This window comes from Amphiprion ocellaris, chromosome 24, assembly GCF_022539595.1.
Source record: "Amphiprion ocellaris isolate individual 3 ecotype Okinawa chromosome 24, ASM2253959v1, whole genome shotgun sequence".
In the NCBI taxonomy this organism is placed as follows: Eukaryota; Metazoa; Chordata; class Actinopteri; family Pomacentridae; genus Amphiprion; species Amphiprion ocellaris.
In genome coordinates, this window is record NC_072789.1 from 2,164,308 (window position 1) to 2,185,911 (window position 21,604).

The window sequence follows — 21,604 nt, forward strand, 5'->3', positions numbered from 1 at the left end:
ACTTAAAAATACAAGAAGGGCAGACAGTCATCCTGCAGGTAATTAGATTGATATTTTCATTGTATGGAGGCTGTTATTCCACTTTTGCCAGATGATTGAGAACTTGAGAGTGCTAATTATTGCATTTTCTCACACTGATAAGTTAATTACAGGCTGGGGTCTTTTTGACATCAAGTTGCATTTTTGTCAGTTGGCCTGAACCCGAGATAACACGGTGTTCAGCTCTGTTTATTCTGCTTTGTTCTCATGACAGCCTTGGCAGAAGTGGCTTTGTTTTCTTTTTCCTTTGATATTTGACTCTCCATAAAATGAGCTGCTCTGCATCATGTCTTAACATATCTGTCTTTACAGCAAAACAGTGTCTCACATCTATGTTGAGGTTGCGTCAGGCTTCACTGCTCATCTGCTGTTGGGTTCAGTTTAGGTACGACAGACATGCTGCAGATTGATCACAGCGCTTGTTCATGTATTCCTCACAGGCAGAGCCGGTGCAAACATTAGCGGAGGAGAGTCGAGCTCAGGGAACCATTGGAGTGAGGCTGTACGTCAAATACCTGAGAGCTGGAGCCAGCATTGTGACTCTGCTGGCTGCCATTGTGCTCAACCTGCTGGCTCAGGTACGCAGCAAGTCCACTGGAGGGCGCTGGACTCCCTCAGTGAGGACATGTAGAACAGGAGTGACATGATGAAGATAAATTGATAAATGTGATCAAATACAGAAACCGTGTATTTATTTTCTAGGGAGCATACATCATGCAGGACTGGTGGCTGGCCTACTGGTAAGCATGAAAACCACAGCAACAAAATGTGGCAGGAAGTGATCAAACTCACGGTCCTGACTACATAACATTTCACCAAACTGTCTAGGCTGTCTAAACCACAAAAACACAATAAAACACAAGCACTACTAACACTGTAAAACTAACATAAACCACAATAATGACATACAAACCCTGGATTATTTTAATCATTTTTTCAGTCAAATAAGCATTTTCTAACCTAAAAAAAAGTAAAACAATATAAAAATGATAAAAATAATAATTCAAACATATTAAAAGAATTTTTAATGTAAATAAAATGCGTCGCGTACAGCGCTGGGCTCTGATTGGCTCAGAGACCGTAGCATCAGTCTCCTCTGTCTCCCGTGTTCAGCAGCATTCAGCATCTTGTCCATTTTACATCGACATCTGAATGCTGATGGTGTTGCTCTGTGGTGTGTGGGGAGGGTTTGTAAAGCCTTAAAATATACATGAATGATAAAATAAATATGGTGGCTACTTTGTGGATCTTTATCTATGGTGGGGTGTGTGTAACGTAACCCCCGCCATAGACGAGGAACCGCCGTGTACTTCACATACTGGATAGTGTTTTTTCCACACTTGTTTATAACCTTGTACCATTTTAGGGCTGACGAGCAAGAAAAGCTTGATGCTCTCAACACCACCATCACAAATGCACAAAACGCTACCCAAGAGCTGGACAGAGATTTCTACCTGGGAATCTACGCAGGTAATCTGTAAACAGTTGCTGTCTTCTTGCAGGGTTTGGTTTTTGACTTGTTTGTAACAGAATGTTCTGCTCGCCAGGTTTGACCGGAGCCACCATCATTTTTGGCTTCATGAGGAATCTGGTTCTGTTCAACGTGCTGGTGAGGTGTGCACAGTCCCTGCACAACGGCATGTTCAACACCATACTCAGAACCCCCGTGCGCTTCTTTGACATCAACCCCATCGGTAAGCTAGAGGTTGTAAAAGCGTTTAGAGAAAATGTTTAGTCATAGTTATCAGTCAGTATTCATTTGAAGTTGGGAATTTTGGATGTATTTTTCCTTTTGTTTGTTCTGTGTTGTTTTGTTAATGTTGATTTTCTTCAAAGAATTTTTAATTAGTCAAAAATATGAGGGAACAATACACAATCATGAATTAAAATGTTCTCTAAAGACCAGATAAGGTTATATTTTGGCTAAACTTACTCTTTTCATATTCTGACAGTGTGTTTTTTCTTGTCTTGCTGCAGGAAGAATCTTAAACAGATTTTCAAAGGACATCGGCCAGCTGGACTCCAACATGCCATGGACTTTTGTGGACTTCATTCAGGTTAGAAGAGGTCTTAATAAATCCTCTGCACATATTGTTGCATGAATGTAACAGAAGAAAGGGATTGCTGCTCATCAACAAAACAGTGGCAGTCCTTTTACTGACAGTTAATCATTTTTCTAAGAGGAGACATGAATTTCTGGTCGGAGTCTATCCAGCTTCACTTACTTTTACTTGTCAGTGTCCGTGTGAAGGCACAAAGTAAAACAAACATGGAGGGAAATGAGGTGCACGTTGTTTTTACTTCAAAGTTCAAGTAGACATTTTTTTATATATATATATATATATATATATATATATATATATATATATATATATATATATATATATATATATATATATATATATATATATATATATACATATATACATATATATACATATATATATACATATATACATATATATATATATATACATATATATACATATATATATATATGTATATATATATATATATGTATATATATATATATATATATATACACATATATATATATATACATATATATACATATATATATATATATATATGTATATATATATATATATATATATATATATATACATATATACATATATATATATACATATATATACATATATATATGTATATATATATATATATATGTGTATATATATATATATATATATATATATATATATATGTATATATATATATATATATATATATATATATATATATATACTCTTCTTTTTATTCCCCGTTGTCTCTGTTCAGGTGTTCCTGCAGATTCTTGGGGTCATTGCGGTGGCAGCGTCTGTGATCCCGTGGATCCTCATCCCCGTGGTACCCCTTCTCATCGTCTTCATCTTTTTGCGTCGCTACTTCCTGCAGACCTCCAGAGACATCAAACGCCTTGAGTCCACCAGTTAGTTTCCCACAGTTGTTAATGACAGGCTTTTTGCGTGCTACATACACATCCAGAGATCTTTGTTGTCCATTTTAATACCCACACAGTTAACCCTCTGAACCTCAAAATCTGCCGGTGGGTTTGAAAGGTTTTTTTTTTAAAAACAAAACTACATCATTTTTCAGAGCAAGAAGTGAGTCATTGGATTTTCAACAAATCACGTGACTTTCAGTTTTGTTGGAAAACTACAAACAAACAATAATCATCTTCATTCTACACGTCAGCATTTTGCACTCACTGTATCTGAGAAGACAGACTGACTTCACCGATCCCATAATCTCACACCAAGAACGTTTGACTGGACAAATCTGAAAATAAATTAAAAATGTAAGTGGTAATATATCTATATGGTGTAGAGTCAGCATGTTTCAGGTAACTCCTGCGAGCCCTTTCAAAAGGAAAAATGAACATGTTGATTCTGGGCTTTTAAAATTTTTGTATAATGATTAGTCAAGATGCTGCCCAAAGACATTTTTTAATTCTTTCTACATCCAGTCATGTGTTTTTTTTCTGTTTCCATAGCGATGCAGGACTTTGTATTGCAGTGAAAATTAACCCACAGTGAGTAAAAACAGGACAGGAGTAAAAAACACAGAAAACTGTTGGGAGTTCAGAGGGATAAAAGACTTTGTATGTTTTTAAGGCTGTATGAAAAGTCGTATCTTCTGACACATCTGTCTCTTCATTGCTTGTCCTGCAGCTCGGAGTCCCGTCTTCTCCCACCTGTCTTCGTCTCTTCAGGGCCTGTGGACGATCCGAGCCTTCGGGGCTGAGGAGAGATTCCAGAATACGTTTGACGCCCATCAGGATCTACACTCAGGTTCCCTTCAGTCTCAGCACTTTGAGGTCTTTCTGAACTTTAATGCTCTGTGTTCCTATAGCGTCACTGACTTTTTTTTCCCTCCTGAGCAGAAGCGTGGTTCCTGTTCCTGACCACTTCTCGCTGGTTTGCCGTCCGCCTCGATTTCATCTGCGCCGTTTTCGTCACCATCACCACTTTCGGCTGCGTGCTGCTCCGAGACCGTAAGGAAGAGTTTTAAGCTTTGAACTTCAAACACTAGACTTTGATGGCTGTCCTCCACGGTGTCTTTACTGGCGTTCCACCACCAGGGGTCGCCAGTGTCTGATACTTTGTAATGCTCCACGTTGAATTAAAACATGTAATATGTAAGAGGCAGCAGATTCTTTCTGAGGAGAGTGAATTCTGGTGTGATTTGATGTTTTCAGTGAAAGATTTAATTCTTTTTCCTGGTCTTGTTAGAGCTGGATGCCGGCTCCGTTGGTTTGGCTCTGAGCTACGCCGTCACTCTGACCGGCATGTTTCAGTGGGGTGTCAGGCAGAGTGCCGAGGTGGAGAACATGGTAAGGTACTGGTGTTGTCTTTGCTCCTATTAGAACATACTGTAGGATGAAGTGATACTTACTGGATCTATAAACATGTCTGGATCTGACTCTTTTCCATAAATGCTTGAAAGATTTTATTGTTTAAACCAAATCAATCAAATGAAATGCCTTTATTGTCATTGGACAGATGTACAACGAAATTTTGAGTACATCTCCTTCGTAGGATAAAATGATAGCAACAAATAAAGATAAAATATGTAGATCAAAAATATATAGATATATACTATGCCAATTATCTATTACATATGTTTGAAAATAAATATATAAATAAATATTGCACAAACCCACCCAAGACTGCACTGGCCATGCTAAATGTACAGGTTCCAGAGTTATTGCACTGGTTCAGCTGCTTTATGGGACAGGGGTAAAAACAGTGTTCACATTTGTTGGGTATCTGTTATTTTCTTTTGCCACGTATTTATGTTTTAGTCAAATTATAGCTGCTAACTTCTACAGTATAATTCTGTTGCGTGTCATCAACAGTAAATATAATTTATTCTGTGCCCAGACTCTGGAAAAGAAAACATTCCTACCTAGTTGTTTACACAACAAATAAAAAATAATATTCCACCAATATTCCAGTTAACTTGTAACCACACATGGTTGTTTTTCAGAGTTTTCCACCAGTGACGACTTGTTCAACAGTGTGTGAAACTGCTTCTACTTTAATTCCGTCAAATCAGAGATGTGCTCGTCTCTTTAGGACATACATCTCTACCTGTTGCCTCACACACTGTTGGTTAGTTGTTTTATGTGAACTGAGCTGCCAGTGAACAGACTGCAGTTAGGACCTCGGCACACCTGAATGCTCCTAAAACCAAAATAATATCCTCACATGTTGTCATCAGGAAGCGCAACATCAGGAACACCTTGTTTCATAATGAATAATAATGTGCTTGTAAACGTAGTCACTGTGGTTCATTTCTGTCCACAGATGACCTCAGTGGAGCGAGCGGTCGAGTACACTGAACTGGAGAGTGAAGCACCCTGGGAAACCCAGAAGCATCCTCCCCCTAACTGGCCCAGCAAAGGCCTGGTGACGTTTGACCAGGTCAGCTTCTCCTACAGTCCGGACGGACCGACGGTGCTGCACAACATGAGTGCAACGTTCCGGCCCAAAGAGAAGGTCAGATGTGTTTGTTTCTCAGAGCAACGGCCGCCGTTTATCAGACACAACATCAGACCTCAGCTTGTCATTCTCTGCTGTCTATCAGGTCGGTATTGTGGGCAGAACGGGTGCCGGGAAAAGCTCCCTGGTCTCGGCTCTCTTCCGCCTTGCAGAACCTCAGGGAAAGATCTACATCGACGGCATTGTGACCTCAGAGATCGGCCTACACGACCTGCGTCAGAAGATGTCTATTATTCCTCAGGTAAAACACAGCCGACCTCCCGTCACTGCGGATAAAACTGAGGGCCGGCCTCATTTCAGAATTTTGTTGGGCACCTTTAAATCTTCTTCACAACTATTGAACCTCTCTCTTTGAAGTTCTTGACGATCCAGTAATCTTCCTGCAGCAATGTCCTTCAAAGCGATGATGACTGCATGTGTTTCCTTGGTTACCGTGGTTACCAGAGGAAGATTACTCTCTGACCTCTCCCCTCTCTTGTATTCCAGGATCCAGTGCTGTTTACAGGCTCCATGAGGAAGAACCTGGACCCCTTCAACCAACACACAGATGAAGAACTGTGGAACGCTCTGCAGGAGGTTAGTGAACGACACCGACTGTGTTTAAGACCTGCCGAGGTGGGAAGTTACTGAACAAATCTAACAGAGATGACGATAAGAAAAGAGAGCAGGAAAGAGAAGAGGAAGTACGAATTATTCAAATGGACATTCAGAATCACGATACAGAACCAGCTAACCTGGCTAACTGGTATTCTGTGTTCCAGTACCATTCAACCCTGGTCTATTTGAAATTACAGCTCAGCCTGGAACATGCTGACTCAGAAGTATCAGCTGGAATGGAATTTTCCTGTAAAGACAGAGGACTGGATGTAATAATGACACATAAGGAACTGTATGAATTAAAGGCACGTATCCCTCAATCTGACCAACTTGGTGAAGCATCTTATATTCAGAATCAGGAAGCGGAGCTGCATCAGGCTCTCACAATATGAATGTAAACTTCATGTAAACGTGGTCATAAACTAAGTCACAGATCAAAGCCAGAGTCTAAGACTTGAATGTGTTCAAACATCTAAAAAGCTTCTTCAAAGATCTTCCAAAAATCACCAGGAGAAATCAGCATGGCAGCAGGATTTATTGTTGACAGAAAATGCAGGAGGAGTTCTTAGCAGTGATAACACCCCAAGAAAAACCAGAGATACTGAGCTGAGCGCCGTCTTTATGCTGAGAGAGTTGGTCATTTTTCCACGCCTGTAGGGACACCATTCTACTTTTTTAAATCTATTGGTCAGATCATGACTTCAGATTGTCATATTTCACCCCTAGATCACTTTACAGAAGACATTAGGTTATCATTTAGTCATCTTTTACAGAGAACAAGCCCAGACATGTTCAAACTTTTTGCTCCACATCTTACCTTCATTATTTAGTGATAGATTTCATGCATATTACACCATTATGTATCGTTATGTTTCTAAGCTTTTTTAAAAGTTTGAATACCTTAAGTACATTTTTACAAGTAACTCTGGTCTTCAGTCTAACGGTATTTGCCATAATTATATCAACTTTTACTTTTAGCACATCGTACCTAAAAAATATTAAACTACAACAATTATAATGAAACTGTTGTTTGCTAATTCACTTGATTTAATTTCCCAAATTGTAAACAGATTAGGCCCATTGTGTTTTTCTATGTTGTAGGATTGAGTTTTACTCCTCCAGACACAGCGGTGTAGACGTTTATTTTCTGCTATGTAGACCACTCAGAGTTTATTTGTCACTGAGTCCCTGAGACGTTTCCTGCAGGTGCAGCTGAAGTCGGCGGTGGAGGAGATGCCCGGTAAGTTGGAGACAGTTCTGGCTGAGTCGGGCTCCAACTTCAGCGTGGGTCAGAGGCAGCTGGTGTGTTTGGCCAGAGCCATCCTGAGGAAGAACCGCATCCTCATCATCGACGAGGCCACGGCCAACGTGGACCCCAGGTACTGCAAGTTAACGAGGGCGTCAAAGGGACATGATTTTACCAGTTACAGCACAATACATACCGAACCACGATGGCTCACACAAACTGTTCGGAAAATGAAAGTGTTTGTAGATTCTGGCCTGACAGATGTTGAAGTGTGTTTTTGCTAAGTGCAACATTCTTATTATTACCTCCAGTTTACAATGTCATCAAACACGGGTTTAAAGAAAAAACGTGAAACAAACAAGCACGGAAGACAAGAAAAATGAATTCTACAGATTCAGTCCATGTTAATTCACACTGAATTCAGGAAATCTCTTGAGAATTTACTTGTTTGTTGTTTGCAAACTAAGTTCTGTAGAATAATTTGGCAGATTTTTTGGTAATTAACATGTTTTCAGATGTGAGAATTTTTGTATTTTCAGTCTCAATGAAGTGTTTTACCTGAGTAGCTGTTTTAGGGATTCAGTATCTCCTGAAATGAAACTCCCACAGACATTTAATGAAGACACAGAGAAAAACTTTTCCAGCAGTCTCAAAAGATCAGATGGCTCAAATGTAAACACTGGTCACTCAGAATTGTAGACTCAGAAGTGTAAAATCTTCAGATGAGTGTGGTATTTGGGCTGAAACATTCCTGTAACTGTAAATGAATGAAGAAAAAACATGTACGTCTATACATCATTGGGCATATTTAGTATCGTTGTTACAAGCTGCCTCCATGTTGTCTTCGTGTTGAAACTGAACAACATACGAGGCTTATTTTGTCAGATCAGTGCTGTCCTAAAAGCATCCAAAGAAAACAATGCTGCAGGGTCCTCATTTGTTAGTGGATTTCCATTTCAATCTTTTGCAGAAAGGAAATTCCAAACTGCCTTTTCAATGTCTTTGTTGGTCCTAATGTCAGATTGACTCTGTAGTTGGATGAAGTGATGGATGACAGAACTGTTTGTGTGACCTCCATCCGATGGTTTCCAACAGTATATGTGCTGCTGGTTTGATATTCTGGAGGTATTAAACCTTTAAAATGGATTCCCAGGTGAAATGTTTAGTTTCACCACCTAGAGTGGTGTGCTGGTGATTTTGTTGGCTAGATAATGAATTATAAATGTGGTTTTACATAATTCATTTCAATTTAATTTCTCGAGCACCACTTCACAACACGTCATCTCAGAATACTCCACATATTTGATCTACTTTGTACCAAAACATCCCAACAACCCTCTTAAAGCATTACTGCAACAAACATGTCAGCTTCTTATCGAATACTTAGCTTCTTAACATGCAAAGAAAATCCATTTCTTCATTGTTAAACCTCTGTGGCTGCAGGACCGACGAGCTGATCCAGAAAACGATACGGGACAAGTTCAGAGAATGCACCGTGCTCACCATCGCTCACCGCCTCAACACCATCATAGACAGCGACCGCATTCTGGTGAGTTACTCTGATAGTAATCTGATGTTAGTTTACTGAAGGACTTTTAGGAGACCACACCCAGATGTTACACAAGAACATTTATTGAAGATCAACAGGTGTGAAGGTTCCTCTCCAGCAGGGTGAATAAACATACAGCGCTTTTATTTTATTTCTCACGCTTAAATGTTCCACATCAAACTAATATTTAGATGTATTTAATTTTAAACAGAGGTAACCCATAGAACGCAAAATAAAATTTTTTAAGTGGCGATTTATTGAAAACCTTTATCACTTCAATTCAGTTTTATTTATATAGCGTCAATTACAGGTCAGATTCTCTCAAGACACTTTCAAGACCCCATATGAACCTGCAGAGCAGCTCTAAGGTGACAGAGGCAAGAAAAAGCTCACTTTTAACAGGAAGAAACCTTGAACAGAACCTGAAATGAAATACAGAAGACCAGAAATGCTTGTTTTGTCCACATTCACAGCATGACCAATCCTGTTGGAATAGCGCCCCCTTGTGGCCACAGAGATATTAGTAGGTAATTCAGTGATTATTGCCAAAAGCATTAATCTTATGTCCTTGTATGAAATACCAGAGTTGAGGAAGTTTAGGGAAGCGATTCTCATTCATCACTCCTGTGAAAAAGTAATTGATCCTCTAAACCTGATAAGTGGTTGGTCTCTTGGCAGAAACAACTGCAGTAAACTGTTTGTGATCAGTCTTTGGAGGAAGGTACCATGTGCCATGGAGGAATCTTGGGGGCAAATAGTTTTTCACAGCACATTATATCTACATTTGTCCAAATAAAGTTAACATAGTGCCTCTGCTCTTGTGTTGAAAGAGGATGAAGTGATGCCGAGTCATTAATTGTGCAACTCATCATAAATAACTAACGGGGTTTTAGCCTAATGAGTTGTTTGTCAAGTGTATCCTTACTGCCAGAGTGACCAAAGATAACAAAGTCAGTCACCTGACCTGAATCCAGTTGAGCTGCAGTTCACCAGCTGAAGACTAAACTGAAGAGAAAACTGCTCAAGAACCAGCAGGAAGTGAAGACAGCAGCAGTAGAGCATCACCAGGACAAACCCAGACACTTCAGGCTGTTGTAGACTGTGAAGCAGTTTGTCCAGTTACTGTTGGTCCTTTAAAAAGGTGGAGGCTACATATAAAATGTGTCGTAGTTCCTCCACCGTTCACCTGATACCCTCAAACTAAAGTCTGCAATTAAAGCACATATGGATTGTTTCATTTTTAATCCACTCTGGTGAACAGAGTCAAACATTTATGGACCTGACTATCTGAGGTCTCGTCTTGTTCTGCTAAAAGTCAATGCTAAATACTACAACTTAAAACATGCATACAATCAAAACTGACTTTGTTTCCAGGTTCTGGATGCCGGGGAGATCCACGCCTACGACGAGCCTTACAGCTTGCTTCAAGATCCAAACGGGACCTTTTATAAGATGGTCCAGCAGACGGGCAAACAGGAGGCTGCAGCTCTGCAGTCGGCAGCTGAGCAGGTGAGTTTCAGACTCAGAGATTCCTAAACATGTTGAAAAGTGATAAGCTTTTGTCACCATCTCCGGTCAAACTAAATTTTTAAATGATCTTTTCAGGTTTACTCCAACCGAAGCCGTGCTAACGTTCCAAACGGACACGCAGAAACGGCAGACGGTAACATCGTAATCTTTGAGACGGCTCTGTAAGCCGAAGAAGAGTCTCTGCTCTGCCAGAAGCCTCAGAGAGCTGCTGGGCTTGTCCACCGGTCCACCAGACAGACGGTGAGGAGACGCATCTCAGGACCTACAGGGAGGCTGCAGCCTCAGTGAACATCTGAGCCAAACAGTCTAACGCTGTTTGTTGGAGCTCACAGACCTGAGAAATCACTGCTGTACAAACTGTTGAAGCAGACCAATATTTATTATCTGCTGCTTCATATTTATCATGTTGAATAGCTTTCAAATGGCCGCGTAATCCTTAAAAACCAAGTGCCTTATTTCAAGTTTGTGTAAATTTAACCGTTCAAAGAATATCTGTATCTGTGAGTCCAGGTAGCAGAGAAGCACGGAATCAGCGACTAAATCTACCTGAGGTTGCTGCTTAATCAGTCGCAGCATTTGGGTTCCTTTTCCACGAATGTTCGTCGTTCAGACCACTGTGATGTTAGTCAGGTATGTATTCTACATAGGACAGAAAAGCAGCTGATCACCTGAGGACGGCTGCGATGTAGCTAAAGTCTTACCTCCAGCTTATAGGAAGATCACTGCTCTGACTAAAGGAAAGTGAGTTCATTCAGACACGAGACTGACGAACCTGAAGACACATTTCACTGCAGCAGCACTTTCTGTGTTAGATTTCAGCAACAGTCTGTTCTCAACACTGATGTCTTTGCCTTAAACAAATCCAGACACACATGTACCAGACTTTAGAAACAGTCTGAAAAGGAGTTTCTTGTACAGATGCTGTGGTCCTTGTACTCCCACTCCACTGATTTAAGAGCTTACAGGGAGGAGGGAATCTTAACAGCTGCTACAGATGATGTGGAGTTTGTTGAATGACTTTGATCTGTTCACACTTGTTGTATTAACTGCCGATTTGTACATTTGTTCAGTCAAATTCTACATAAAAGGCGCTTTAAACAACACTTCTTTGATCTTTGGGTCTTTCTGTTCTCGAAGATGTAAAAAAGATCCAAAACTTCCACTTCATGAATAAACCTTAATTCAGTTTTATTTATATAGTGCCAATTACAGTCAAATTGTCTCAAGATGCTTTACAGAACCCATATGCCTGAATGCAACAAAACATCCAGATGTCTGTTATTAACCAACAAAGCACGCATTACTTCTCCTTGTTTACTTGTTGGATGTTGCTCCATCCTTACAAATATGCAACGAAGGAAGGAAAAACCAACAAAGCATGCATTACTTCTCCTTGTTTACTTCTCCTACGGAAAATAATTCTCTCCAAAAATATTCCGTCATTTGGTGGGAATATCCATCTTAAAACGTCACTCCATTCTTAATTTAGGGTTTTTCTCTGTCAACTGTCTGTATTTTAAATACTGGGACGTTTTTTTTAGGCAGAACATCAAAGCAGTTAGTCCTGTTTGGTGCAGAACATTGAAGACATTTAGCAGGAGGCCAGTCAGTAGATGTTTCCTGAGAAGACATGTCACCCTGGACAATTTTATATAAATCATGTCTCATTTAATTCTTAAATGAACTGTCGCTTTCACCATTCTTTAAACAACCATTTGGTAATTTGTGTGTCACTTTTCATTTACATAAGTTTGTAAATTCATCAGGGCTGTGCAGAGACCTTTGGAGGGGCAGGTGCTCAAAGTTAAAGGGGGCACATGGAGCACCAATTTGAAACACCATCCAGAAACATACCTGACAATATAACTGGCTGAACTGTAGCAACCCATATCCACGAACATGGAAGTGGTGATGCAATGGTTAAATTTCTGGACTACTGATCAGAAGGTCAGTGGTTCAAACCCTGATGTGGTCACCATTGGGCCCTACAATTTATTATTTTGAAGCTGAATTTACATCACCATTAGACACTGGACTGTTTAACTGTGGCTACTCTTCCTGGAGTCCTTGCTTTTAAATTTCATACCTTTTCCAGATATGTACTGTAGAGCCACGGATTTGCTCCATGGTGCTGATTCATAATCTGCCCTTTATTATTCGTAGTGCTAATAATAAGTTTAAAAAACAATTAAATGATACAGGAATCATGTATTTAAATGTATTTGTGCTTTTATTCAGTTTGACTATCCACTTTGCGCAAGACAGCAAGGTTCTAAATGTTATATATTTATGCATATTATAGTAGTACTATATAGTGCTGATATCTTTAAATGAGAAGTTGAGAAAATCACAATTCAAATTCTTCTAATTATTATTGTATTTATACTGCAATAGTCCAAAATTATGTGAAAATGCATGTACGTAGTTTCAGTGAAATAACATAACCTCTGTCTCATTGCCTCTAGAAACAGGAAACACACTGCAACTCACTGACAGTAAAATTATACATCTCTCTGATGCACTTTGCCCAGGACAACAGAAACATACAGAAACAAAAAGAAGCCTGGCAGACTTTATCCTCTCAGCAGCTGTGTGGTTAACTAGCGGCTAGAACTGATGACAGGTGTGTGTTAGAGTCAGACACACACACACAGGATGCTCACTTCATCAGTCATCTTGCAAAAATACACCGTACATAAACGAATCCCGCTGCAGAACCTCCTCTCCATCAGGACCATCAGTTGTTCATGTCCTCCATCGGGTCTCCGGTTTCTAGACTAGCGGCGCTAGCGCAGAGCTACAGGGAACATCTGGACCCCTCAGAGCAGTGGGGGACGTCTACGTAGATCACGTGACCGACCGACGGTAGATCTGAATTATTTTTAGATTTGTTTTATTATTTTGTCTTTTGTGTTTGTCCGTGTCTCTCCTCTAAACGAGTCCTGCGTAAAAGTGAACTCAGCAATGTCATTTTGATACAGGCTCCAGTGGCAGATTTAGAGGCACCTTATTTGTTTGTTTGTATCATATGTCCACAAAGGTTTACTGCAGCGCTGTGTTTGAATCCTGTCATTCTGGTCTGTTTTTAGGCCCTAAAAGCCTCCTTTCTAAAACGCATCGTCTGCTCTTCTTTGCCCTCAGCTCCTCTCTGTAAAGGGGATCATCAGGAATAAACATCCAAACCGGGCTGCTGGGCCTCATTCCTGCTGCGGATAACTAGCAGATTTTACTCGGAATTACCTGCAGAGCTGAATCTACGGAAGTCTGGGTTCATGCCGGATTTCGAGCACTTCAGATTTTCCTATTCGAGCATGAATCCGGTCCTGGGGGAGAGCGGCCTCCTGGCTCCGCAGCAGCATCACCACCAGATGACGGGCCAAGCCGACTCCGCCATCCCGGAGCCGGGATACTTCCTGGGGGAGCACGGCGGCTTCGGGCCGGATGGTTTGTTCGGGTTGGATCTGGGCGCGCTGCCGTCGTCCGGCCTCGCCTACCTGCACCTGAGCAGCTCCCTGCACCGGGTCCCACCGGCCGCCACGGCGCTGCGCTGCGCAACGACCTGGGATCCAACGTCAGCTGGCTCAAGACCCTGATCCTGCGCTTCCGCTGCTTCCTGATCAAAGTGAACCAACTGGAGCGCAGGAACGAGGTACTGGAGAAGCAGCTGCAGCAGGCCCTGGAGGACAACAGCGGAGGAGATCCACACCAGAAGCCGCTGACCAAAGACATGGGGGTCCAGACCGGATTCATCGGTCCGATCTCGCCCAGACATGCCGCTCCACAACGCCAACAACCCGGCCTACCTGCCCGGCGGCCTCCTCTCTCCAACCCTCAACCCTCCTCCTCTGTTCCACAACAAATACCTGCTGGGGAACAACCTGAACACGGACTCCAACTCCAACCTCACCACCAGCCCGGCTCTGAGTCCCAGCGACCCGACCAGAACCATCAGCAACATCAACGAGAAGCTCTCCGCTCACACCGGAACCGGCACCAGCAACGGGCTTCCCCCCCGGAACCATCTGGTCCTTCAACCACACCCGGAGGTTCGGCACCGGCAGGGAGTCGTGCGTCACGGGACCCGGAGTGTCCTGGACGCACCCGGACGGCGTCGGAGTCCAGATCGACACCATCACACCGGAGATCAGGGCGCTGAACAACGTGCTGGCCAAGGTGAAGAGAGAGAGGGACGAGTACAAGAGGAGGTGAGGACTTCACAGTCTGTCAGTGGGTTAGAATATGATCCTGATGCTCATTGAAAGGTTTCAGGTGGAGGGAGTTTTCTGTCACTAGAAAGCAGGTTTTTGGATGAACTTGTGTTTATCAGGGTGTTTGGACAGGTTGTAGCTTGGTGCTGGGTGGTTGTGGACAAAATTAAGATTAAAAACAGTTAAATTTAATGCAGCAAACTTTGTTAATTTCTTAAATCATTCAATCAATCAATCCAGCTTTATTTGTGTAGCATTTTTCAAATCAAAGGAAGTACATGAAGAAGACAAGGAACAAAACGGCAGTTAAAAAAAACAATGCCCCAATTGTTTTAAAGTGATATAATCTAAATAGTGAAAATGTACAATTAAATGGGTGAAAATCTGTTTTCAAAGTTGTAGTGATCTTAAATTTTTATAAAATCTAGTAAAATCTGATAATCTAATTCAAAAAGTGATGAAAGATAAACGAGTCAAAATGTATATATATATAAATGGGATCAAAATCCATTTTAAAAATTGTAGTAATAAAAATAAAGAAAATCGAACAATCTAATTTTAAAAAAGTGACAAAACATAAACAAATTAGTCAAAAATGTATAAATACATGGATGAAAATCTTTTTCTAAAACCATAATAAATAAAAATCTTAAATGAAAACCGTGTCAACACACTGATTGAAAGCCAGTAAGACAGTGATCCTGCATATTAAAAACTCCATTCAAAAACACATCAAAAAATACAGCAGGGAATGGATATAAAAGGTTAGAATGGGTTTTCCAGGCTGTTGCTGCAGTTAGGAGCTGATATTTAATCCATTCAGGATGTAAAATCCTATTCATGTCTCCTATGTTTATTCATTTATTCACCTTTATTTAAACTTCGAGTACATTGAGGATCGGAGGCCTCATCTAAAATGTAAAATAAGAAAACCTTGTCTTCTGTGAATAATTTACACATTCCTGCACATCTTAGATATTCGCATCACTTATGAGCCATAATTTCTTACAGTGTTTTCTAAAACAAAGCAAAACTCACTTCAAATGTGACATATGTGACAAATCTTTCATTTAAAGCGTTGCAGAGTTACAGCTTCCTTAAACAAACGTGACACCAGAATCATGCAGGATTTGAATTCTTTGTTGCATTTTGTTGTCGTTTTCCTGCAGGATCTTGTGCGATGCCTTAGCGTCTGCTGATTTGCAGCGTTCATGTTGCTGTTTGGTGGATTTTGGTGCATGACACATACAGAAGAGATCAGATTTAAGCGTATTTTTTAGCCCAGTGACTAGTTGGCCCAGCCTGCAGCCTGTGTGTGTTTTCATTAATGTGTTCCTCCGTGGTTTTTTTTTTCTACTGCTGTGTGATGTTTAAAAGCACCGACCTCAACACTTTGTGCTTCGTCCTGCTGACACAAGATGCTTCTGCAAGACAAACCTTCAGTCACATTGATTTCAGGAGGATGTTAAACTGAGCAGCAGAGACTCGTTGTCTGAGCTGCACGTTCACAAACTGCTTATCGTTCCGGTTTTATAGCTGCACTAAAAGTTCCATTAAGTTTTTACATGTTTGAAAGCTATTAGAGTGACGTGGAGATGGAAAACGATTCAGTAGTTTCTTCAGTGGCATTGTGCTGGTTGTGGAGGTGTTTTTGTCCCGTCGTCTCCTTTGTCGTTTTTTGTCGGCACCAGTTTGAATCATAGCTCCGCCAAGGAACGCTCCAGTTGTCTGTTTGTCCGTCTGTCTGTTGGCAACATTACTTCAAAATGGATTTGGATGAAATTTTCAGGGAAGGTCAGAAATGACACAAGGACCAAGTGACTAGATTTTAGCAGTGATGCGGCTTATAGTCTGGATCCACGGATTTGTTAAAGATTTCTGTATTATTGCCAGATAGCGGCACAGCGTCACTGTAACCATGACAACAAGTGAACGCTACGTCAGCTGCCTGCCTCCAAACATGAAGGTCAAAGTGTTTTTTCAAAGCCTTCTCTGAGCTACCAGGCATATAACTGTGATGCTATAATGCCAAAAATCTTTCATTTATTTATTTATAATTGGGAAAAATGAATCAAAACGAAACGCTTTGAGCATTTCCCTGTTAAAAGGGTGTTTTCCTGCCACTGTCTCCTTAGGGCTGCTCTGGATGTTCAGGCATATGGGTTCCGTAAAGCGTCTCGAGACAATTTGACTGTAATTGGCGCTATATAAATAAAATTGAATTGAATTGAACCCACAGCTGTTGTATTGATATTCCATAATCCCTTCTTGGGCAGTCCAGATAAATCCTTCAGTTAGGAACCTTCAAAAAAGGTCTCCCAGTCCATCATGGTTGCCCAGGTACAGCTCTCTGATACTCAGACAGCTCCTCACTCTACCTGGTTTCAACCACAGCACATAATGCAGCAACACGGGAGTGTGGTCATCCTCCCTGCTGGATCATAATCCACGATCATCTAAAAAGTCTGTCCCGGCGTCCTTAGAACCCCTCCTACCTTCTGTAGTGACTTTTTAATTCACTCTTTGAATGCAGGTTTCTGCTTCACTGCTTTTCTCTTGGATACATCCAGCAGTGAAACAACCTGTACATCCTTCTTCGCCCCTTTTCTGGAGCCCAGTGTCAGTACTTTCACCCTACTTGGCGTAGTATAATCCATGGAGTCAGCGGTGTCCTCCTCGCTGATCTCACTGTGCTCGGCCATGTTGTCCTCCTCAGGCTCTGCTGGATCCTCTGCTGCCGTTCTGGAGGCTCCGGCCGGGTGCTCTGCTTCTTTATACTCTCACTTTCTGGCTCAGTCTCCCAAAGCGCCAGCCTGCTGCCACTGCAGTCTCTGCACAACTGGAGCCGGTTGAGCTTGAGCTCCCCACTCAGAAAACCCCGGGCTGGAAGAAGGAGGGGTCCTTATGATGCCAGAGAGTGCTGACGCCCAGCGATCCCAACCTCTTGTCCCTCCCACCCCCCAGGTCACGTTGCCCCCCGCTGGTTCGTTCCTTCGTGTAGATGCATGCCTCAGCCTCAGGCTGGGCCTAGCTGGCCAATCACGCCTAAGTGTCCTGACCCCATCTTTCTGTTCCGCTTTTTTCCCACGTGCCTGCTCCTCTTCTGTGGTCACATTCCCACAGGAACGGGTGAACTCTTTCAGTGCTTCAATCACAGACTTATTAGCAGCCACAATCCTCTCCAGCCACACGCCCGTGGCAGGACTGTGTCGGTCTATTTTTGGCTCTAGTTCCCTATCTGCATCCGAGATCTCCTCCTGCGATGCAGCCTGGTCATTACTGTCATTTTCTTCATCTGATATCGCCTCAGGGTCAGTGCGTACACTCGCGGTTTCTTCACTCTCCTCAATAATCCTGTCGCGGTACACATTTAATGGGGCCAGGAACTGTCCATGGTCCTTATACACCGACATGGCTTCCGCCTTTGAGGGAGCCACTAAAACCTGTTGCACCCCGGTTTCTCTTGCCAATGTCTTCACCACAGGATCATATTTCACAGAGGGGCTAATTATTGACACTATCCGCCCCTTTAAGGTGCCCTCTTTGGTCTTCTCTAAGAAGTCACCCCACCACATCAGCCATACTCTGGCATCTTGCTCTGTTTTTACTTCAGTAGGACTGTCTAATATTATAATCCAAACTTTGTTCAGGTGGTCATACACAGCATACCGTCCGTCCTGCTTCACTCCACCTCTCTCCTCTTTGGGGAATGCTGCCTCCACCAACTTCCGCACAACCGGGTGCCAAGAATTCCACCCATCCCCACGGATAATCACCTGAAATTTCTGCTCAGGTAATACCCCGGGCGGAATCCTCAGTGACTGGGATGCAGCTGCGCTTTCACTTCCTCCTCCATTCTCCGCCGCTGTCTCCACCGCTGCCTCGTGAGCCGGCGGAGGGGAGACTTCTTTCTCCAACTGTAGGGAATCCGACTCCTGATCGTTGTTCATTTTATCCAATTTGTCCGTCTTTGTCGTCTCGAGTCGCCTGCACCCTCAAAGCCGCTCGTAGCGCATAGAGTCAGGATGAGGGCAGACTAGTTTCGACTACTCCGCGAAGTCGTCCTGGGCTACCTGATTGCCCTCACGACTTTCACGTATCTCCCCTCATTACCAGGTTAAAAATATCTTAGTTTAATCGTAATCCAACCTCTTTTTAAAACATCTCAGTTTCATAGTAATCAAAACTCTTAAAAGCATTTCCATTTCATAAAGCATCAGTTCCTCATATCTGTAAAATCTATCAAAAACATCAGTTTCCCTGGTAACCAAAAACATCACTTTTCACAGTGAGTTGCTGTTCTGACTTAGTTACTTCTTAAACAAAGATGATAAGAATAGGTATTTGAGTTAGCTTCAACACATTCATTGGGTTATGGCATAATTTATTTATAAATCACAGGTTATGATATCACAGTGTCCCTTTATTTAGCTGTTATTCTGCCAGAGTCTCACCCTTGGGGCTGATTCTGGGATCTCATACCTCCATGTTTCTCAACAACTTGAAGAAGTGAAGTTATCTCTATGTATCCTTCATTATGTGAGAATTAAACCTGCACTTCTTGGTGTTTAAATGAAGGAAGTTTCAGAGCTCTGTCAGGTTAGAAATCAGTGGAAGCATTGCGAGTGCTCTGAGCAGTATAATACATATTTTAACCCACATGATTATCAGAGAATGAAGCCCTGAGTTAACAAAGCTGATAACCACCATCAGTTAAAGGAAACAAGGCTGATTCTGAGGTTCTTTTTGTGACATGTCAAAAAATTTGCTTCCAGTTTGCGTGACAGTTTTCTGGAAACGTGGATTAAATGTTTGTCTGCAGAGAGGAGAGCTGGACATGAGCTGCTGTTTTTCTCTCTCTCATTAGTCCTCCTCCTCTTCCTCCTGTTCCTCCTCTTCCTCCTCCTCCTGTTCCTCCTCTTCCTCCTCCTCCTCCTCTTCCTCCTCCTGTTCCTCTTCCTCCTCTTCCTCTTCCTCCTCCTCCTCCCTGATGGTTTTCTCTCAGCACCTGCAATGCAGCAAAGGCCTGTGACCGCCAGCAGTGATGTCACTCTGTCTCCCCTCTCTGCCTCCCTTTCTGCCTCCCCCTCTGTCTCCATGTCTCCCTCTCTGTCTCCTCCATGTCTCCCACCCATTTCCCCCTCTGTCTTACTTTCTCTCCTCCTCTCTGTCTCCCCTTCTCTCGCCTCCTCTGTCTCCCCCTCTGCCCTCCGCCTGCCTCCCTCTATGTCTTCCCCTCTGGCTATTCTCTTTGTCTCTCCTCTCTGTCTCCCTCTCTGTCTCACTCTGTGCCTCCCTCTGTCTCCCTCCATCTCTCCCTCTCTGTCTCACCCTCTGCCTCCCTTTTTGTCTCCCCCTCGCTCTCCCCCTCTGTCTATCCTCTGTCTTTCTCTCTGTCTCACCCTGTCTCCCCCCATGTCTCCCTCTCTGTCTCCCTCTCTGTCTCACTCTGTGCCTCCCTCTGTCTCCCTCCATCTCTCCCTCTCTGTCTCACCCTCTGCCTCCCTTTTTGTCTCCCCCTCGCTCTCCCCCTCTGTCTATCCTCTGTCTTTCTCTCTGTCTCACCCTGTCTCCCCCCATGTCTCCCTCTCTGTCTCCCTCTCTGTCTCACTCTGTGCCTCCCTCTGTCTCCCTCCATCTCTCCCTCTCTGTCTCACCCTCTGCCTCCCTTTTTGTCTCCCCCTCGCTCTCCCCCTCTGTCTATCCTCTGTCTTTCTCTCTGTCTCACCCTGTCTCCCCCCATGTCTCCCTCTCTGTCTCCCTCTCTGTCTCACTCTGTGCCTCCCTCTGTCTCCCTCCATCTCTCCCTCTCTGTCTCACCCTCTGCCTCCCTTTTTGTCTCCCTCTCTCTCTCCCCCTCTGTCTATCCTCTGTCTTTCTCTCTGTCTCACCCTGTCTCCCCCCATGTCTCCCTCTCTGTCTCCCTCTCTGTGTCCTGTCTCTGTGTGTGCAGTCAGCTGGATTAGTGAGGTCCAGTAATGATGAAGGTTAATGAGGATGCAGCTGTGTGCAGCCAGTTAAGTTCAGCAGTAAACTGACACAGTTTCTCAGTGGATCAGGTGTTGTGAACATGTGGGGTTTGCTAGGACTGTTCTAATCATGAATTTGGTGATTAATTGTCTTTTTCATTTCATTTTTTACCTGTATTAGTTTTAAATTTGTGGTACTGGCAGCTTTGATGGCCTTTTTTTTGCTGCGAATCCCAGTTTAACTTTTCCATGTGGTTTTCTGCTGCCAAATCCCTGACGTTCATGTCACTAGATGCCACGACTGTACTATTCACTGAATATTAAATACAATTTTGGCTTCCGACAATGAAATGACATGAGCGACTGTGATGTTGATTTTAAAATGCTGCACACTTAGAAATCTCAACTTACTAGCAAACAACCCAGGAGAATAAAATCACTTGGTTTCAGATCAATCTGGTCAAAAGTTAATAAGCAGATGTTCAGCAAGTGAGTAGTTTTGGGTAAAGTTTTACTCATATTTAGCCAATAGGAAGTGCTCTAAGTCTATTTTTGCTTTAAATGTTTGTGCATAGATAGGAGCGTAGCAGGACAGGGGACTGAAAACTTGATTTTTTTAAAATGTGAAAGTGTAGGAAAATTGTTTTGTTCCTAAAATAAATCATCAGTGGTGATAAATAATCAGAATGTCCACATAGATCAAAACACCGGTGACTATTTTGGTCATAATTGTGCAGCTTGAATTGATGATAAAATTATAAATGTATATAAATCTGTGTTATGATCCAACCTCTAGGAGTTGGCTGGATGCAACAAAATAACCAGAATGTTATTGGTTCAGGTGAAAGGATTTATTGCTTAGTGGCAAATGGAACATAAAAGTGATAACAACAAACACACTATTGGTGGATGTTGTCAAATCCAAAAACAAAATATAACAG

General features: G+C 42.4%; 1 protein-coding gene across 2 annotated transcripts in view; it reads left to right on the top strand.

Moving 5' to 3' along the window:
• Positions 1–11,589, top strand: part of abcc4 (ATP-binding cassette, sub-family C (CFTR/MRP), member 4) — a 38,391-nt gene extending 26,802 nt beyond the window's left edge. The window contains exons 16-31 of one of the 2 annotated variants that reach the window (XM_055008700.1): positions 480–617; positions 742–779; positions 1,406–1,509; positions 1,587–1,733; positions 2,017–2,096; positions 2,839–2,989; positions 3,732–3,851; positions 3,944–4,054; positions 4,293–4,393; positions 5,370–5,561; positions 5,650–5,805; positions 6,051–6,140; positions 7,368–7,540; positions 8,851–8,956; positions 10,331–10,465; positions 10,562–11,589. In XM_055008700.1, the coding sequence (XP_054864675.1) occupies positions 480–617; positions 742–779; positions 1,406–1,509; positions 1,587–1,733; positions 2,017–2,096; positions 2,839–2,989; positions 3,732–3,851; positions 3,944–4,054; positions 4,293–4,393; positions 5,370–5,561; positions 5,650–5,805; positions 6,051–6,140; positions 7,368–7,540; positions 8,851–8,956; positions 10,331–10,465; positions 10,562–10,651 (1,932 nt within the window). In that variant the 3' untranslated portion in view covers positions 10,652–11,589. The remainder of the gene's footprint in view (positions 1–479; positions 618–741; positions 780–1,405; positions 1,510–1,586; positions 1,734–2,016; positions 2,097–2,838; positions 2,990–3,731; positions 3,852–3,943; positions 4,055–4,292; positions 4,394–5,369; positions 5,562–5,649; positions 5,806–6,050; positions 6,141–7,367; positions 7,541–8,850; positions 8,957–10,330; positions 10,466–10,561) is intronic. The other variant, XM_055008701.1, reaches the window with a different exon arrangement.
• Positions 11,590–21,604: the final 10,015 nt, after the last annotated feature.